This window comes from Dermochelys coriacea, chromosome 2 (genome assembly GCF_009764565.3).
Source record: "Dermochelys coriacea isolate rDerCor1 chromosome 2, rDerCor1.pri.v4, whole genome shotgun sequence".
NCBI lineage: Eukaryota > Metazoa > Chordata > Testudines > Dermochelyidae > Dermochelys > Dermochelys coriacea.
The window spans coordinates 229,738,640-229,760,252 of record NC_050069.1 but is presented as its reverse complement, the minus strand read 5'-3'; the positions used below and the strand labels follow the sequence as shown (position 1 = coordinate 229,760,252).

Sequence of the window (21,613 nt, the reverse complement as noted above, 5' to 3'; positions counted from 1 at the left end):
ACCATGATGAGAGATGGCTTAACCTTTGGTTAGCTCACTCCTGGGTGTCTCATGAGCAGAGTGTAGGCCATTCTGTACAATTTTTCAGAACTGCCAATTGTATTGCTAATTTTTGGCTACTAACCCCCAAGGCAAGAGATGAGACTCCAGGCCATAACTTAGGGTTTCTGGATAGACTCAAGGAAAAGGGGATTCTCTAAGCACGTCACTTGCTGCTTGGTTGGTGTTGTATGGCAAAGTCCCTTTTCAAAGTTGCTTTGAGTTGGATCTTGCACGGGGAGGAAGGAGATATTACTAGAGGGTGACTGCCTGCTTAGCTTGAACCAATCTAAACATCACTTGGTGAGGCTGGACATGGAGAAGAGCAGCCCTGGTTGTCTGCTTTTTCCAGAACTTTACTGCTATGCTTATTTCCATAGCATGGATGAAGGCTCACTCAGCTGATATTTCTATACTGGAGCTGGAGGTGTAATTTCCAGCTCCAGGAGACATACCTAGCTCTGATGGTCGCAGGGTGTGCCTGCCCTGTAGTACCCCCTGCTGATCCAGTGTGGAGCTGCAGGCACTCCTTGCCTCATTTTCCCCTCTTTCAGGGCCCCTTAAGGACTCCTCCAGTCCAAAGGGTGTAAGACAAAATTCCCCTGCTGGGTTCTACTTTATTAAATGCAAATAAACTTGAAATAAAGTCTCTCAGACTCACAGAATTTCACAGCTCTTCTCTTTGGGCTGTGTGATTCTCAGTTCTGGCCTTTCTGGCCTATAATCTCTCCCTTTGGCTCAGGGTTGCACAGCCTTCCTTGTTGCAGCCTGTGGTCTCAGGGAGCTTCCCTGCATCTGAGCCCTGATGGCCTTTTATCAGGCTGAGGTGCTCATTATTCAATTAATTACCTGCTTAGATAGGCTCATTCCCCTTAAATTAGCTTGTAACTTTTCAGGGGGCCCACGCTCTTCTTAAAGGGGCCAGCAACCCTGTGATACCACGAAAACTAGAAGTGTAGCCATAGTGGGATAGGCTAGCTGTCCCAAGTACAATCCCATCTGAGATTCTAGGTGTGCCCTTGGGATATCTTGCCCCTCCCGCTACAGCTCCATGTCTATTTTTAGCATGCTCGTTCAGTTGGAAATTACACCTTCCAGCTCCAGTGTAGACATAGCCAGCGCCACTGCACAAGCCATGCCAAATTTCCATCCTCAGCATACATCCTTTCAGATCTGGCACATCAATGGGGAAAGGGATGCTGGTGGAGGTGTCAGCTCACCTTCCCGAGCCTAATGTGCCTTTCTCTTCCACGGGTGGTTGCTACTTGTGTATCTGTTGATCATGTCCTATAGGTCAGCAGATGGACTTTCCCGTCTCTTTACCGTGTAAGGTCTTGCAGAATTAAGCCCTTTATTTGCAGCAAAATGAAAATCAGTCATGGAAATAACTAGAGTTGTTTAATTTCCGCAGTACCCTTTGAATTATTCATCTGCACCTTTACCTAATTTCACGTAGGGAGAGCTTGTCTCAGGACTAAGCTCTGTGGAATCCCTCCAGTTTGGGTTTCATTCATCTAAATTGAAGGGTTCCGCTGTGTTAATTTAGATGCAATATATAGACTTCAGGAGTCAAAGGTCACTGGGTCATAACCCAGTCACAGTCCAACATTAAACAATTTTAAACAAGATTGGGAATTTTGCTATACAGAGACCTCAGAGTGCTTAGTACCATGGCAAACACATCATTAAAAGTCCTTTTAACTTTTTATTGAAGATACAGAAATGAAGGAAAAACAATTAAAGCATTTGAAATGTAAAGTATTGAATAGGGCTTTCATTTTAACAACATACCTTGTTCCCTTTCCCTTTAGCTGTAAAGAGTTTCTGAAAGGAAAAAACCCTTGTCTGACAATTTTTTAGATAGCATCAAAGATGGTAATAGCTATCCTTTTGGGGACAAGAGCAGAAGTTAGTTGAGATGGCCTGAAACTGTCATTGTAGCTGTTGTTAAAGTCTGATCTTGTTACTTAGAAGACAAAAAACACACAAAAAGGGAAAGAAAGGTAGAAAATGGAGCTTCTGTCTCTGGTGTTGACTTTCACTTGCAACCTCACTGCTGGAGAAACACATGGTCTTATCAGCCACTCTGAGATCTGGCAAACTTGTACCAGCATCGGGCTGGTTAGGGCATTGCTTTTAGTTGCCTCTTTCTGGTCACAGGCTCACAACAGCGTTGCAAAATATGCAGTCTTGGACAGCTAAGACAGACTCTTATGAAACAGAAGGGAAAAGGAGAGAGACTGGAAAGAAAATTTAAAAGGTTGGAGAAGAAAAGGACATACATGGCAGAGGAGAGGGCTGATGAAGTCTCACATCGGAGGTGGTGGCTGAGATTTATCTTAAGCCATTGGAGGTATCAGTGCCATCTGAAGCCCTCTCTCTGGCCCAGTCTGGTCAGGACATGTCTCAGTATTAGGACAAAGGTGATCTGGGATCCCAAGAGATAATGGAGGTTGCTATGAGGATAAAGCTCACTGCAGACAGCTGCTGCTTCTGCTAATACCCTCCCAAAGTCTTTTCTTTCTAAGAACCTAGAAAGGGAGTATTGGGTGGAATAGGCCATCCTCTCATTATTTTGTCCACCAATAGTCCTAACTTCCGACATGCCTAACTTCTGTCCTCTGCTTCTCTTGTTTACCAGTCATAAACTTAACATAGTCCTCGAGTAAACCCTTTCTGTTTAAATTAGTTCAGTCTTTCTGTCTCCTGCTTACATCATAAACAACAGGTCATTGTGATAATTCATGAATTTACACTCATTTTCTACAGCTGAGCTTACAATTAGGGTACATTTGTAAGCCCAATTATCATAACAGTTCTCAGTGGAAACGCCCCTTGAAATTTCTTGTTTCCTGAGTTATGGCACAATGGGGTTCTAGGGCATTTCAGTCCTATGGATCACTCAGCTTGGCAGGGCCATTTTCTGCCAAGGGAAAAGGCCGACAGGACATTTTTGGCCCCAAAGGAGGGGGAAATGGTAAGTTTTGAACTGACAATTTGCTGAATTCCCTTCTTAATCCAACTATTATGGGCATTCAGCAAATACTGATAAAGCTGGGGAGGATTTTAATGTAACCTTGCGGGTTACATTTAGATATCTTGGGAGAATACTTCCCTCCTCATAAACCACCTGCTCTTTATCTATGGGAGAGAGATCTCATGTTGCATTTGTAAATAGATGTATGTTTCTCAGGTGGAGCCCAGTGTTAAGTGTTCTTTGCTCCCAATGGGTATGCCTTTGCTCCAATTTATTTAAATGGGAGCAGTCCCTGGGGAACTGAGGCCATTCAGTACTTTATGAGAGAAATGCAGCACCTTACAGGATGTGAACAGATATTTGTCAATGATCATTTCTTCTCTTCAGACCTATGTCTAACTCCCATTCTCATCTGTGGGCATTACTCAGGGGTTTGCAGTGGATTTCAGTTTTGGAAGTTGGAATTAAAGTGGAAACACTCTTATAGCTATTGCTTATTAGTGATTCATAGATGATTGTTCTTTTTAAATTAGGGTCATAGCAACTTGCCTTTGTGAAAAAAACAAACAAACCCTAACTAATGAAATAGGTGCCGTCTTATGTTCCAGCTTGCAAGTGTTGTTTTTCTTCAGGCTTCATTTGGAAGAGATCCTGACAGTTAGTTAAGATTACTTTTTTGCTGTGGAAATTCCAGTTGCCTTGTCAAACATTTGTTTTTCAGCTAATAACCTTTGCATCAGTGACATTTCATATGTAGCAATAAAAAAGCAAATAATGAAGACAACTTCCATCTATTTTTAGGAGAAGAAGGTTGCCAAACTTCAGATAATTTGGACGTCTTGCACGTATGTTTCACAGAAATGATTAATGGCTTTTCCTTTACACAACACACAATAAACTTACAAACTACTGCTCATAAATGATTCTGACATTATGCATGTTCAGAACTATTACTTAGCTAATGAAGGGTTTGGCCTAACTCCCATCAGTGTCAAAAAGGCTCTTTCCATTTAGTGCTGTAGTAGTTGGATTGGGCCCTAAATGACAGTGAAACAGAGTACAATGAGACTAATGAATTATAATAAACTGACCACAGTTGTAGTTGAATTCTGGATGGACCTTTCAGTAAATTATTCTTTGTGAATGTACAGTGACATTATCCTTATTTTAGATTGTATACATCACCATTAACACAATCTTCATCCAGATCATACCACTCGATCCATTGTCTACAGCCAAGCGCTACGATATAACCGCATTTGCTCCAACCCCTCAGACAGAGACAAACACCTACAAGATCTCTATCATGCATTCCTACAACTACAATACCCACCTGCTGAAGTGAAGAAACAGATTGACAGAGCCAGAAGAGTACCCAGAAGTCACCTACTACAGGACAGGCCCAACAAAGAAAACAACAGAACGCCACTAGCCATCACCTTCAGCCCCCAACTAAAACCTCTCCAACGCATCATCAAGGATCTACAACCTATCCTGAAGGACGACCCATCACTCTCACAGATCTTGGGAGACAGACCAGTCCTTGCTTACAGACAGCCCCCCAATCTGAAGCAAATACTCACCAGCAACCACACACCACACAACAGAACCACTAACCCAGGAACCTATCCTTGCAACAAAGCCCGTTGCCAACTCTGTCCACATATCTATTCAGGGGATACCATCATAGGGCCTAATCACATCAGCCACACTATCAGAGGCTCCTTCACTTGCGCATCTACCAATGTGATATATGCCATCATGTGCCAGCAATGCCCCTCTGCCATGTACATTGGCCAAACTGGACAGTCTCTACGTAAAAGAATGAATGGACATAAATCAGACGTCAAGAATTATAACATTCAAAAACCAGTTGGAGAACACTTCAATCTCTGTGGTCACTCGATCACAGACCTAAGAGTGGCTATACTTCAACAAAAAAGCTTCAAAAACAGACTCCAACGAGAGACTGCTGAATTGGAATTAATTTGCAAACTGGATACAATTAACTTAGGCTTGAATAGAGACTGGGAATGGATGAGTCATCACACAAAGTAAAACTATTTCCCCATGGTATTTCTCCCTCCCACCCCACCCCCCACTGTTCCTCTGATATTCTTGTTAACTGCTGGAATTAGCCTACCTTGCTTGTCACCATGAAAGGTTTTCCTCCTTCCCCCCCCCTGCTGCTGGTGATGGCTTATCTTAAGTGATCACTCTCCTTACAGAGTGTATGATAAACCCATTGTTTCATGTTCTCTGTGTGTGTGTATATAAATCTCTCCTCTGTTTTTTCCACCAAATGCATCCGATGAAGTGAGCTGTAGCTCACGAAAGCTTATGCTCTAATAAATTTGTTAGTCTCTAAGGTGCCACAAGTACTCCTTTTCTTTTTGAGAATACAGACTAACACGGCTGCTACTCTGAAACAGATCTTTTAATGTTTGCTTATTCACTCTAATTCCTCTGTTCCCAATTAATACTCATGCTCTTTCAAGTTCTTTGGGAGGTCATGTTGGGGTAGATTCTCCCCTGCAGCTGAGCTCAGCTTGATGTAGGGTGTGAGTGGCTGCTCAATGAATGAATTGCAGCTCCCAAATCAGCACAATCCAGAGCCATAAATACAGCTCCAAATGGGGGGCCTCTTTGCCTTGCCCCCATGGCATGGCCCCACTCCTTTGCTACACCTCTTGCCCTGGTTGAGTTGGTAGATGCTGGAGCCCTCACACTAGCAGTCTGCTGGGCTTCTGGGGGGTCTGCCACCACTCATTTTTGGCAAGAATGGGCCTCATCCTTCTCTAGACCACCGTTCCTTGTCTTCCAGTGGGCTGTGGGGGAGTGTAGCCCCTACTCGCCTATGCAGAGGATTTGGCATGTGTGGTCCCCTTTCAACTTCATCCTAGCAAAGCCATGAAGAGATTGAGGTACAGAGGCCCTCCACACGTAGATTCCTATGTTGAGGTGGTGTTGGTGCAGCTCTCCAGAACAGTGGGTCTTAGAGTTAACGCTCCATTGTGATGAGTGGAGCAATTCATTCCTCTCAGAGGCATTGTTTCAGGGTATGCCTACACTTAAACTGCTACAGCTGCAGTGCTGCAATTGAACCATTGTAGCGCTTCAATGTAGACACTAACTACCACATTAGCATATGTAGTCCACCTCTTCGAGCTAGGTGGCTAGGTTCACAAAAGAATTCTTCCATTGACCTAGCACTGTCTAAAACAGGGTTAGGTTGGTATAGCTATGTCTCTCAGGTTTCTGGATTTTTCACACCCCTAGAATACAGCCATGCTGATGTAAGTTTTTGGTGTAGACTCAGAGTCAGCAGATTCAGGCAGACATCTGTCGCCACTTCAAGCTTTTCTTTGCAGCAATGAAGGCTTGAGGCATCTTTCTTATATGGAAGCTCAGATTCTGAAATCAGCTGAAAGAAAAGGGGTTGCATCCGATGAAGTGAGCTGTAGCTCACGAAAGCTTATGCTCAAATAAATTTGTTAGTCTCTAAGGTGCCACAAGTACTCGTTTTCTTTTTGCGAATACAGACTAACACGGCTGCTACTCTGAAACCTGAAATCAGCTGCTCTAACTTAAACCACAGCTTTAAAATCTGCAAGGATAGATGATAGGTTTAATGGAGACCCTATTTTACTTGTCTTTTTTCTATCTGTTTGTGACATAGCATGATGTTTCTTTCCCACATGTCTTCTTGAGAAATATCTTATTAAATCCATTTAGATTATTGTGAGACTCAGGGAACCCAGCTGGGTGGAAAATCTTAGGAGAGTTTTTGTCACATGAGCTGTTGTCTTGTGACATCTCACCTCACAACATCTTAACCAAGGAGGTAAACTTCTCTTCAGGTTCCGCTTGCCCAGGCTTCGAGTCCATTGAGAGTTGTCTGAGAGAGCCATTATCGCAAAGGGGACTCCTAAGTGCCGCAAGGGGAGAAACCGCTCACACAGTCTCACTGGGATGCCCCCTCCATTGAAGTGTGCTCTCTAGTGAAGCCACTGGAGTTCCAGCATTGTAAATCCAGTTTAAGGAGAATCAGCCCAATAGTGCCTGGCAGGGATATGTTACTCAACAGAGAATCTGTAGGTTGGTTTACACACTATGTGTGCACTGGTTTAATTAAATTAATTTAAAAAATTTAAATTACATTAAAATAATTTCCTAGCGTGTGCCACTGCTGGGTCTCTTAAAGGCACAGATCTCCCCTGCAAATTAAACAAATATATGGTTATAATTTAAACTATAAAATTTACTCTCTCTCTAGATAGATATTAAAGTATGGTAATACCTAAATTTACAAAAATACAATTCATCTAATAAATCAGGATGGGATCAGAGTTCATCAGGAAAAAATTATTTAAACTACATTAATTTAAACTGGTATGAGATTGTCCCCCCAAAAAGTTGCACCTGTTTGCCACTCATTCATGTGACAGACAGGTAATGGTTTGGAGTAAAACATTTGGATTTTTAAAGAAATAGTTGTTTCCCTTCCAAGACAAGCTAGAGAGAGATTGTGGCATGGATGACTCTGTGTTATGAAGGCTGACAGTGAACTAATATGCTACCATGGCAAAAATGTGAAATGTTTTTCCTCACTCTGTTCTTGTAGAATGATCCGGAAAGTATGAGTTAGCTCATTTGTTTTATAAAAAGAAAATGAGTACTTGTGGCACCTTAGAGACTAGCAAATTAATTTCGAGCTACCTCACGAAAGCTTATGCTCATATAAATTTGTTAGTCTTTAAGGTGCCACAAGTACTCCTTTTCTTTTTGCAAATACAGACTAACATGGTTGCTACTCTGAAACATGTCATTTATTTTATGTTACTGTGTTTTGAATATAAATAAATAAGGCTGCAAAATTGTGCTGGAGGGTAGTAAGTTGTTCTTATAAAATTATTTTGTTTTTCCAGATTTAATAGTAGGTGCATTTGGAGCTGGAAAAGTAGCTGTTTACAGGTATGTGGTAAATTTTATGGAAGTTTTGTTTTACAGCTCAAGCAGGAGATCTGCGAGCAATCTTATTTCACATTTTTGTTACTTTATACAGTATGTAAATAAATGATAGATTATAGTGTATTCTTACCAGCAAATGCTGTAGTGCTATAAGTCCCTCTTCTCATATACTCATCATTCTTTGAAAAATTCTCCATTAGGTTGAAAGTGCCTATCTCAGTCTATCTACAAACAAGTGTTTTGATCAAATCCTCCTACCAACTTTAAGTTAGGCAAGTTGAGAAAAATGACACTTTTCCCATTTAAAAATTGTAACCACTTTTTTTTTTAGTGGAACTGAGTCCCAAATAATTGAAAATGAAAGCTTTATTGTTGCAAGTAAATAGTCCTTAATGAGGGAGAATTTAAAAAGCCATGTGACTGAAGAGTTACTTCCTACTGTGACCTAATAGCACCTACTAATAATTTTAGATTTTCATGTAGCCTTGTCCGCTTAGTGACACTAGGGTGTGAACTACCTGACAAGCACAAGGATTGCTACTTTCAGACTGCTGTCAAGACCATTTCTATGAGAGAGAATGTATTATTTTAATGAAGCATATAACAAAATAGCTCCCTCTTTATTAAGCATGCCTAAAATTCAAAGTCAGGAGTAGTGGCTAATGAATTACAGAGCCCATAATTTTAGTCTCCAATGTTTTTGCTGCATAGTATAGTTTTCTGCAAATCCAAAGGTTTTATTTAAAATACATAAATTACAGCTCTCAGAAATTTAAGACAAAATCTGCTGCTGTTCTGTTAATCCAGCTGAACAGAAAACTGTGCCCATCCAAACACTGAGCCATCCTGAGCATAAATACTGCAACAGTGCTGCCAAACTGCTTGGCTCCTTATAGCTTTCTGTTTTTCCCAACCCTACACACCTGCAATGACAGGGCATGATCTTACCCTAAGGTTACAAATGTATGGACATGCAAAAGTAAAGAAATGAAAGGGTAACAAAAACTCACATTGGTAGCATTAGCTCAATTTGCACATTACATCAATATGTACAGTGGACTTATGGTCCGTTTCCCTGAACCTCATAGAGTCAGTGTATAAAGTACTACCATGCTGATCCAGTATTGTTTTGCAACCACTTTGCAGTGGCATAAATGATCACACAAGATGCAGGGTAATGGAAAATCAGAATTGGTATGTATAGATCTACATTTCATTTTGCAACCCAAAAGGGGGTTTGTGCCATTTGGCATGTTAATGTTATGAGCGCCTCATCTTTTTTTCATTTCCTGACTTTTGTGTTTTAATGTGAAATTGGTATTGTTGGACAAACATGGCTATGTGCATTTAATAATACAAACTGAACTTGTTTGAGAAATTGTTTTCCCTGCTGTACAAAAATGCAAGAAATCCTTTCATTTTTGAGGCCCCAACTGATGTTACAATGAAAAATTAACACTACAACACAAATTGTAGATTAAAACTTTAAGGGTAGTGATTTATTTTTTATCAGACTCCTGTAAATTAATGTATCATAAAATCGTACTCTGTGAACATATAATTTAGAACTTTCTCTATTTCCAACCCTGTTATAAACTACTCTAAATTACTGGGTAGCTAATTAATAACCAGCCATTACTCACAGTTCACACAGCAGCCATATATATCCACCTTCAGCTGCTTCTTCTGTTAACATTATTCTGTCAATTAGGTTGCAGCCTATGTCTGATTTAAAATATTTCCTAAGAACTTCTGTTTAAGCCAATCACATCCCCTTTTCAGAGAGAATCAAACACAATTACAGAAGACAGCAAATCTGAAGATGCCCCTTTTTTGAATCATGGCAGAAAGATGACAGGTTGTAAAACACCTACTAAAAGGCTGCTGTCAGCTGCACAAATGTGGAGCCTAGTCCAGGTTTCAGAGCCTTCAGGGCAGAATTTGACCCTGTGTGAGCATTTTGACATTGCTGGCGGGGGGACAGTGTTTGCTTAACGGAACTTGTTGTACATATCTGGCTTTTGCACAATCTTGCATGTGTGTCTATGTCTATTATAAATTCAAGTTCCTGTTTTAGTGATTTCTCCTGGTAGCTTGTAATTTTTGTGAAGAATTATCAAAATGACCAAATCTGTGGAAAAAGAGAGGTTACACTTTCTGCCAAATAGAATCTTCATTTCTTCAGGAAAGTGAATAGCAACAACAAAACCCCCATCCACATGAGGGACCCTATTTACAATAAAAAAAATTGAAAAATGTCCAGCGGAGGGCAACAAAATTGATTAGGGGACTGGAACACATGACTTATGAGGAGAGGCTGAGGGAACTGGGATTGTTTAGTCTGCGGAAGAGAAGAATGAGAGGGGATTTGATAGCTGCTTTCAACTACCTGAAAGGGGGTTCCAAAGAGGATGGATCTAGACTGTTCTCAGTGGTAGCAGATGACAGAATGAGGAGTAATGGTCTCAAGTTGCAGTGGGGGAGGTTTAGGTTGGATATTAGGAAAAACTTTTTCACTAGGAGGGTGGTGAAGCACTGGAATGCTTTACCTAGGGAGGTGGTGGAATCTCCTTCCTTTGAAGTTTTTAAGGTCAGGCTTGACAAAGCCCTGGCTGGGATGATTTAGATGATTTAATCCTGCTTTGAGTAGGGGGTTGAACTAGATGATCTCCTGAGGTTCCTTCCAACCCTGATATTCTATGATTCTATTTACAGCTGTCTTTAAGATAATTGTATTATTAAAAGGTTAAATGTTCCATCTGCAGTCTTGGACCTCTCTTAATTTGCATAACCACTTATTCCTGCTGCGTGTATTGACCTTTGTTTCTCTCATGTAGAGCAAGGCCTGTTGTGACAGTGGATGCTCAGCTCATGCTGCACCCAATGATTGTAAATCCTGACAATAAAACTTGTCAGCTTCCTGACTCTATGATTATGGTGGCCTGGTAAGTCATCGATAAGACAAGAAATCTTTCCCTTCTTGCTCCAGACATCTTTCTAGTGTTTGTGCAGGTGCTCGGATGCTGCAGTAATTAGTGCGGTATTAGAACCCAACCGACATAGAGCAGAATCAAATTATTTTCCCTTGCTTCATAAATATTTGACATGTAGTAGCCAGGAGCCAAATCCTGTGAGGTGCTGAGCACCATCATATCCCATGGTAGTTGAGGATGCTCAGCATCTCATAGGATCATGCCCTAAATTCAAATGTGGTGTCTGAGTTGGTGGAACAGACCAGATTGGATGGAAAAGATCCTGTTATAAAACTGAACCCATTTCCCTGTTTGGTAAGGATGTAGTTGTTCACTGAGGATGTATAAGTTATTACATTGATGCTACATCCCTGGTACTCTATTAACTTAATGTGCTGCCATTTTGTTTCACCCCATATTTTGTATGAGGAAGAAGAATGCTCATCCATTTAAAGAAGGGACAGAATGCATTGTTTTGCACTCCTATAACCAGTTCTATAGTTGTATCCAGCTCTTCTTGGCCAGTTGTAGTCTTGCTTTCATGCAGTCTTTCAAGGTAGCGGAGTGTAGTAAAATGAAATGAAACAGAAGAAAGAGAGGGAGCTCTCAAAAAAGGCTTATTTATCAACCCAAACCGTGAATACTTAAAGACTGGCATTATTCCATGTTAGCATTTTAGAAACATTCGCCATCAATGTGGGCGATGTATTCTTCCTTCATTGTTCACATGTATCATGTTTTTCATTTATTCATCATAAGGTAAATAATACCCCAAACACAAAGAAACACAGCACACTTTTGTTATAAACATTGAGCTATAGAATATATATTCTTAAAAAAATAGATTTAATGGATCCTTTTTGAAAAGGTTCATCATGTATTAATATATGTTTCTACATTGTCTTAAAAGCAGTAAGATAAAGTAACCTCCTACCAGCAGATGGAGACAGATAACTAGAGCTGGTTGGAACATTCTTCTGTCAGAAATTCCTGATTTGTTGAAAGTAAAACATTTTGCAGAAATGCTGCCTTCTGTAAAAATTCATTTAGAAAGAAAATTTGCTAAAAGACATTTCAAAAAGTTTTGAGCTTTTCGGAATGTAACATTTCAATTTGCCATTTTGAAATTTTATATATACAACAAAATTGGAATAAAACATTTCAGCTAGCCAAAATTATTTATTTATGTATTTATTCGTTTTTAAATTTCTGTCTGTGAGAAATTTCTAATTTTTGTTTTCATTCTGGAACAGAAGAAATTTTGAAACTGTGAAATTCCCCCAAAATAAAAATCTGGTTCCTGCACAACTCTTCAGGAAACATTAAAATATTTCTGTCATGGGTCACATTCCAAATGCAATATATTATTGGGAGAAGAGAATGTACTATGAGGATAAAGTTATTCCTTTAATATTTATTATTTGTATTGGAATAATCTGAAAGGTGTTTTTGGTTTATATCTGCAAGAGTTTTACACATAATTCAAGTGCCTTAGTAGAAGGATGATTACATTTCTGGCTATTATATTATAATCTACAGTTCCCTAAAGGTTCAGCTCCTACTATACAAAGTAAATTAATTCAGTCTCCCAAAATGATTGAAGAGCAGCTGTTGATTTTCCATGCTGTAATTTTTCTCTCTCGTTGATATAACCTTGTATTGTACATATGAAAACAATTAGTAGGGAAACTCCAATAGGCAAATAATTCCTCCATCCCATGGGATAGATTTCTGTATCTCTTAGCCAGCTGTGCAACTTGTGTGAAATGCCTGTTGACTGACATTTCAAAATTAGAAGAATGAAAGGAAACCATCCTACCAGAAAAGTTTCAGGAAGTCTAAGAAGATTTGGATTATTGTATGCTTTCCAGTATTAGGAAAATATTGTTTTAGCCATCATCTAAGATTATAAAACTAAAGCATAGGGCAAAATACCATAAACACATACAATTTCTTTTTTTATACTCTCTGCAAAATTCTTTGGGCTTTATCCTGATCTTTTAGACTTATGCACATACCACTTTACTAGTATGGTATCTATGTTACTTAGTTAGAAGGGCATCTACTAAAGCCGAGGAAAATATTCCTAACAAAATTCTCTTCATTCAGAAATTGAGTTAAGAAAATCATCACGAATTTGCTGCAACTTTCTGAAATTCAAAACTATTCAAACAAATGTCCCGTGGAAGCTTTTCACTATCTAGATGTTTGTGAAAAATCAAAGAGCCAGTTCCTGTAATTAAAAAAAAAAAATCACACTTTTGAATTTTTGAAAGGCTGTTGGAATAGTTGTCCCCAAACTATATAGTACATTGAACACAAGACTGGGAGCCAGGGACACCCGCGTTCTGTTCTTACCTGTGCCTTTTCGATAGCACTTATCACCATAGGTGCAAGAACTAGGAGTGCAGGGGGTGCTGCAGCACCCCCAGGCTCCCACCTGCCAGCCTGGCCCTGGGGTCTCAGTTACCGCCCCACGCCCAGGGCTCTGTTACCACCCCACATTTCCAGGGTCCCGGCTGCCGCCCCTGCTTGGGGCTTCGCTCCCGGCCTCAGCTCTGGGGGGTGGGGGTGGTGGACAGGGGAAAGGAGACTGGCTTTTAGCACCCCCAGTATTAAAAATGTTCTAGTGCCACTGCTTATCACAGTGAAATCTGAGCACCTATTGGCCTGACTGCTGTTTTACACTTTCATCACACTTTACAAATGGTATTTAGTTAGCCCTCAGAACATTTGTATGACGTAGGCAAATAGTACTATTCCCATTTTAGCAATGAGGGAACTGAAGTTCAGAGAAGTTAACTGATCTGCCTAAGGCTATACAGCAAAAAGGTATCAGAATCAGGGTTAGAACTTACGGCCTAAATTTGTGACTGTTGATTTGAATATCTCCATTTTGGGGGACTAATCTGAGGCATTTTGGAGAGTCTAATTTTCAGAAGTGCTGACTATCCACCTTCTGATCTACCAAACTATGGTAATCCCTCACACAAGCATTTTACCATTTCTTAGCCTCCTCTTCCCGCTCTGTAAAATGGGGTGATGTTCTTTACCAAAGAAAAAATTGCCACTTTGTAATTAAAATTTACCATTATCTAATCCACTGTTGAAATGGTTTATTGAAAATTTTCAGTAAACCAGGTTTTCAGTAAATGAAAAATGTCTATAAAACTTTAAATAAAAAATAAATTAAAAATAGTGACAATTTTTGGAGGAAAAAAACAGTGTGGTCAGTTTTGAACCTTGCAAAATGGAAACATCTCTGACATTTTTCAGGGGAGTTGTTTCGGCGGAGAGGGAGTTAATAATCTTTGATCATTTCTAGTGCTAAGTACTTGCTACTCCCAACATTTCAAATGATATGATCAGTATCCCAGAAAATGTGGATTTAGGCATTTGAAAACTTTGTTTGGAGTGACTTGAATGCATATTTCTGTGGATTAGACATGGGGTAATGATATTTACCATGGCAACCTGAAAGTATACTAAATACTGGAGCTTCTAAAGGCAATTAAAATGAATTTGAGGAGTTACATTTTCCACACAGAAATTGCTGACTGTTATGTGTTTGAGTGAATGGTTCACCAAAATAGAGGGGTATCTGCCTCTACTGCTCAGCTGTAGATGTTTGTGGAGTAGCTGGCAAGGATTCATCTGTGAGCAGAATAGGATTCTATAGTATCAAATCTTTAACCACGTTTTCCTTTGTGTTGAATGAATTATCAATAATAGTAAATAAGTCATATTAGGAACTGACAGTCATTTTTGTTTATCATATTGATATGTCCCCAATCAAATTCTTTATGCATTACATATCTCCACATCTACAAACCAAAATCAAAATTTTTTGTTACAAACTTCAGTTCAGGAGAGATGGATGAAAAGTGGAATTTTCCTTCCAGAGAAAAGTCTGATATTTTGAGACAAAAAAATGTTCCATAATTTCAAAACCGCACAATTTCAAAAAAAACTTTGTTTGGAGTGACTTGAATGCATATTTCTGTGGATTAGACATGGGGTAATAATTTTTACCATGGCAACCTGAACGTACACTAAACACTGGAGCTTCTAAAGGCAATTTAAAATGATGAATTTTAACCCACAATTTCAAAAATTTCCATAAGACAAAAATTCCAAAAAAGTTCAAGTCAGGACCATTGAATAATTTTGCTCTGATTTTTATATGATCTATAACCTTATAATCATGATCTACTCCATGCATTTTACTTAGGCTAAGATGCTAAGAATAGAACTGTTTTAATTACCGTTTCGGTATAATTTTAAGGTTAGTAACATTTTGTAGATTAATCAAAGACCCGATTCTGTTGTCGTAAACACAGCAAATCATAATGCATTTCATATGACAGATCAGTTGCTCAGGTCTTAAGTAAAAGCCAAGGCTCATTCTTCCCTTCCATAGAGAACCAAGCCAAGAGACAAACATTCATATGAAAGACTTGAACTTTTGAGTTCTGCCAGTACACTGCATCCTCCCCTCTGAGAGGCAAGGCTGGCAAGACTACAGTTTAGGCACAGGTTGAGTCCTCCAAAACTCATATTGATCAGAGAAAATGTAGTTTAACCAAAATCAACATGTTTGATGGGAACTTTATTGTTTTATTTAGATAATGTCAATTCATTTTGTTTTGCCTTTATAGTCTGTTACAATATTAAATGTAATATATTACAATTAATGTAATATGTAAATATATTTAAGTGAATATTTAATAGACTATAAAAGTTCACATGAATCTAAATGATAGTTAAAACATTTTAATACTATCACAATAGAGCAAGAAAGTCAGAACTATTTCTTTTGACCTTTTCCCATGGAAAATTTTGTCAAAATTGACACATTCCTACAAAACATGTCTATTTCAAGGAAATTCCATCTCTCAGCAGAAAACTATTTTGTCAAAAAAAATTTCTGCAGTCCAGCTTTTACACACTGTGGAATGTGTAACCTACATCACTCCTTATTTTTGACGGACCAAGCTTTTGAGTCTCCAGGCTCCATAAGGTGGTAATTTATAACTTTATACATCTCTCCTAAGGAAGGATAACGGGTAGGCATTAATTGACTCAGAAGGCCAAACCAATGTATTTTAAATAATATTTACAGATATTCACGAAGTCAAATATTCAGCTGACACAAAAGACATGAGTAACTATATATACAAAGATTCACTAGATTTTGTTTATGCCTAAATTCAAGGCAGAAAACTTATAAGAAGATAATTAGATTCAACTGCATGTATTATATCTCACTATCACTTTTTTATTATTCACATTATTATTATCATATGTATTATTAATATTCAGTTGTGTTAGAATTAAAATACACTGGTCTGGGTTTTTACATCAGATTGAAGGGTATAGATTTATTTCAAGCAAACTGTTCTGTTGTTTTAAGGTTTGGAGGAAAAACCTTGTTGTCTGTTCAATCATGGGCTTCATTTTGTAGCCACCAGTGTAGCTCTCATGGTGGTAGCAATGATAGATACTATAGGGCAGACAAGATTCTAGTCTTCTTACTCCATGTCATCCAAGACTGTTGATACAGACAAGGCCATACAGTCAAAGGACAAAGATGCCATTTCCCAGTTGTTTCTTATCTACAGCAGTTCTTTTCCTTTAATTGTTCAAAATTGTCCTGCTTGTTGAGTAATCACCATACCAACTTGCATTTGCAAGAAGTTTGAAAGTTGAACTCAGTCTATTTTTCCACAGAACTATAAATCAACTTTCCAGATCTCAAAAACCCTTCTGACTCCAGTCTTTCTTAACTGATCTAACTCTCTCGGCCTTACTTATTATAAAATCTGTTATTTTTAGCTTTTCCCACTTCTTACAAGCATAGAGTGCCTCATAGTACAAACAAACCCATTTAAACATCACAAGATCTCCCTTAAAATTGATGCTACTTTCGAAATAGTTAACTTACCACCAATCTAATAGTGTTTATGACTAAACTGTGTGATCTCTTTAGAAATATTTCTGCACTAAATATTCCCAGTATCAGATTTTGTGCAATTTAGGATTTCACCATTGTTACTGTGCTGTGCACCAGGATGGCACAAGGGACACAAGTTGGATTATCCTGTTTCTAAAGCACAGCTCACTGGGACTTGAGCTAAAGGAGCTCACATTAGCTGTGCTAGCATTTCAAGGGCCTATGATGTGCAGTTCCAATTCCATCCAGAAGTGGGCAGTAGTACATATGCACAGTACTGAGTTCTTCACACTATCATGCAAAGTAAATACTAATGTAGTTTAAATTAATCATCAAAAATATCACTTGGATTTGACAAGATACTAAAAGACAAATCCTCTGCTGGTGTAAAACATCATAGCACCATTGAAATCAATGGAACTGGTGAGGATTCCCATCAGCAGAGGATCTGATCCTAAGAGATGAGTTTTTCATTCTCTTGATTTTTACGATGTATAATTAAATATAGTAAACTCCACTTAGAGTTTGTATTGCCAAACTCAGCTGTGTCACACATATCCTATATACATACTGCTAAGTGCCTTTTCAAAAGGGTAGAGTGGAATTTTCATGTAGCCACTAGATCTGGTCAAACATTTTCCTCCAAGTTTCGTTGATTATAAATTACTTTTGAGAGAAAAATGATAATTTTCAGGAAAAAATAACATCATCTGAAATTTTCTGATTTTTCAACAAAATTATTTTAAATGAAAATTTTCACTTTGGGGGAATAGACAAGTGAAAAAACTAAAACAAAACTGATTCTAAATGAGAATTTTGTCCATTGAATTTGGTTTGTTTTTTCAGAAACAGCTGCAAAAAATTTCAAACAAAACAGAAATTTTTCATTTTGTTTCAAAATTTTAATGGATAATAACTCCTGTTTTCAACCAACCCTAGTAGCCACATCTTCTGCCTCCTGGATCAGTGTGGTGTTAGTGCAATCCATGTGACCAAGGTGGAAGAGTTTGGGAGACAGGCTCTAAACAGGGCATATTCTCTTCTTAGAGAGGCAGTATTTTACCCTATAAAATGTATGAAGACTACTGCTGCTTAGGGTTGCCAGGCATCCGGTTTTTGACCAGAATGCCTGGTCGAAAAGGGACTATGGTGGCTCCAGTCAGCACTGCTGACTGGGCCGTTAAAAGTCCGGTGGGTGGGGCAGCAAGGCTAAAGCAGGCTCCCTGCCTTCCCTGGCTCCACACAGCTCCTGGAAATGGCCAGCATGTCCCTGCGGCCCCTAGGCACAGGGGTGATCAGGGAAGCTCCAGCGGCTGCCCGAGCGCCAGCTCTGCTGCTCCCATTGGCCGGGAACAGCGGCCATTGGGAGATGTAGGGGAAGTGCCTGTGGGAGCTGCACAGAGCCAGGGCAGTCAAGGAGCCTGCCTTAGCCCTGCTGCGCTGCTCACCAGAAGCTGCCTGAGGTAAGTGCCACCTGGCTGGAGCCCAAACCCACATTGCAACCACCTGCCTCAGGTCAAACCCCCTACTGCACTCTAACTCCCTCCCAGAGCCTGCACCCCCTACTGCACCCCAACCCCCTGCCCAGCCCTGAGACCCATTCCGCACTCTAGCTCCCTCCAGAGCCCACACCCTAACCTCCTGTCCCAGCCCTAAGCCTCCTCTCATACCCAGACTCCCTCCTGGAGCCTGCACCCCAGCCCAAACCCCTTGACTCCAGCCCGGAGCCCCCTCCTGCACCGAAACCTCTCATCCCTGGCCCCACTCCAGAGCCCACACCTCCAGCCAGAACCTTCACCCCTCCTGCACCCCAACCCTCTGCCCCAGCCCAGTGAAAGTGAGTGAGAGTAGGGGAGTGAGGGGGAAGGAGTGAGTAGGGTGAAGCCTCAGAGAAGGGCCAGAGCAAGGGGGGGTTTTTTTTGTGCAATTAGAAAGTTGGCAACCCTACTGCTGCTCTAAAGAGAGTAACATCCTCTCCACATGTTTCAAAGACAAGGCATCTGGGGCAGGAAGCCATGGGCCAATGAGGCAATGTTGCTGGTTATTTTGTCTCAGCTGTGGGGAGCCCAGAAGTGGAGGTATGAATTCAGTTAGAGACTCCTGGGGCCTCTTAAATATGCTGTGGATCTCTGCTCAGTAGGGGTGCTGGAGGACCCAAACACTGCCTACTCCATAGTCTTACTGGCCCTACCTCTCAGAGGGGAGGATGCAGTGGACTGACAGATCTGCAAAAGCTCTTCTATGTAAACATTCACCTCCTGGACCTATTTTTCCTGGAAGGGAAGGATGAGCCATGAATTTTATATAAGGGCCAACTAATTGAGCTCAGTCATATGAAGTGCATGATGATCTGCTGTGTTTATGAAAGCAGAGTACGATCTTGGAATAAACTGCAATGTTCCCGACCTATTTTTAACATATCGTAATTCTCAACCGTTCAAAATTCATTAAAATTGTATCATTTTAATAATGACTTTTTAATTCAAACTACAAACACCATAATGTATTTTAAGTAGTTTTATATAAGTCCTGCTTTAAACATAAGTATTCTACAAATTTCCTAATCTTAAAGGGACACCTTAATCTTAAATTTCACTTCATCTGAGTGAAGCGCATCACTTTGAGTGCCTTGTTGCGCTGTCCCTGGGTCAGCCAAGGAAGGGGATTTTGACTTGTGAAGGGGTTTCAGCTGCAGGGCAAGAGTACACTGTGATGGGTTTATACCCAGCATGCTGTCTGACACAGTAGCATAGCTACGCCACCAGGGGCATTGAGAGGGCCGAGTCAAGATTCTGCCTACTCCTTACAGCTCCAACCCACCTGAGTAGGGAGGGGCTAACCGCTCCACAAAGTCTGATTCCCCTTTCGTGCAGTTACCTGTTATGTAGATAGCTGCCACATAGAGGGCAGCTTTGTACCTCCTTACTTTCCTGCATGGGTGCTCTAGCTGTGCCACAATTTGGCCTATAAAGGCTGATGACTAAATTCTTTGCATATCAGTTCAGCAAAGTATACGTTCTCCATTTAATGCCCACTCTACACTGGCCCATATGTTTAGAAATGATCAATTATTTGTCTCTAATTGGTAATTCTAGGAGAAATGTAAAGATGACAAATTTGCAGTTTTTCAGGGGAATTGGAATCAACACTTCTAATAGCCTCTGGAGCCTATGGTGAAGTCTTGCTTAATGGTATGAAGGAAATTGTTTGCCCTGAAGGAAGATGTTGAGTAAGGTCATGTGAGTTATATGAATCCCAGATGTGGCACATTTTTATTATACTTGTCAGAGGAAGCTGATTCACAGTTACAATATGATTAGAGGTTATTTTAGAGGTAACATTAGTAGTTTTGAGCTGGCTACATGACTATGTTGGTACATACCATAACATTAGCATAGTATTTAAAAGCAATGACCAGTTCAGGAGTGTTTGGATTTTATCTAACGTTGTCATTGTCTGACGTGAAATGTGCCAATTTTATAGTTCCAGTGCTGACCGGGCTCTGTGTAGACTGATTGTAATAGTCTCTAAGAATCATTAGTAACTAGGGAGATTTGCAAGTTTTAATATCTCAGTCTGCAACCCTTACTCAAATGAGTAGTCCCATGGCTGACTACGGGTGGGAGTATGGGTTTGCAGAATTGGGACTTTAGTATGTAGTGTCAAGTACTAGATGTCAAGAGCATGTTACTAAAGATGGGTTTCCAATGGTGTCTATTAGCAGGAAATCAAGCCTTTCTAATAGCATTAACCTTGTTATAATGGTTTAAGAGACCATCAGTGGTTATTTGTGAAAGCTTTTGAATGTCATGTCATTAAACATTTATATTTTGTATTGTGTAATAAAACATCTCTTTGTAAAATGAAACCTTTCCACAACCATTACTAAATTTTATGGTTTCAGAGTAGCAGCCGTGCTAGTTTGTATTCGCAAAAAGAAAAGGAGTACTTGTGGCACCTTAAAGACTAACAAATTTATTTGAGCATAAGCTTTCGTGAGCTACAGCTGAATGCATCCGATGAAGTTAGCTGTAGCTCATGAAAGCTTATGTTCAAATAAATTTGTTAGTCTCTAAGGTGCCACATGTCCTCCTTTTCTTTTTGTAAATTTTATGGTTTCACCTTTACATATGTTGATTAGACAAAAATAATGGGTTTATTAAGGAAAATACATGCATTAGAATTTGTTAAAATAAAGTGCGGTCAATCTCTATCGTTAGAGAAGGTCTTCTCTTTTAATTTTCCAGTATAAGTAAGGATCAGTAACATGACATGTAGAGAAAAGAAAGTGGGCAGTTTTAAATGTATAACTTAGGTGGCCATGTGTTGAAGTTTGTGCAATGTTTATCTTTAATGGCATGGATGTTGCTGGCCGTTATGTTGAGAACAGAGTTTGCCATGAGATTTGAAAAACGCACACCAGAAATAAAGCTATTAACATACAGCTTCAATGCATTTATGTAATAAATAACAAACCCTGAAAAATTAATTTGTGACTTATTTTAGGGCTTGATCTCATAGTCAACTCCAGCAAAGTTTTAAATTGAAATGAAAACTCTCTGGCCTGATCTCTAATTTCTTGAAAAAAGAAAAGGAGTACCGGTGGCACCTTAGAGACTAACAAATTTATTAGAGCATAAGCTTTCGTGAGCTACAGCTCACTTCGTCTCTAAGGTGCCACCGGTACTCCTTTTCTTTTTG

The 21,613-nt window shown here is 39.7% G+C and overlaps 1 protein-coding gene across 1 annotated transcript in view; it reads left to right on the top strand.

The window, feature by feature from the left end:
- Nucleotides 1-21,613, top strand: part of ITGA8 (integrin subunit alpha 8) — a 173,555-nt gene that overhangs the window by 60,942 nt on the left and 91,000 nt on the right. The window contains exons 14-15 of the mRNA XM_038392475.2: nucleotides 7,945-7,990; nucleotides 10,825-10,932. Coding sequence (XP_038248403.1) covers nucleotides 7,945-7,990; nucleotides 10,825-10,932 — 154 coding nt within the window. The remainder of the gene's footprint in view (nucleotides 1-7,944; nucleotides 7,991-10,824; nucleotides 10,933-21,613) is intronic.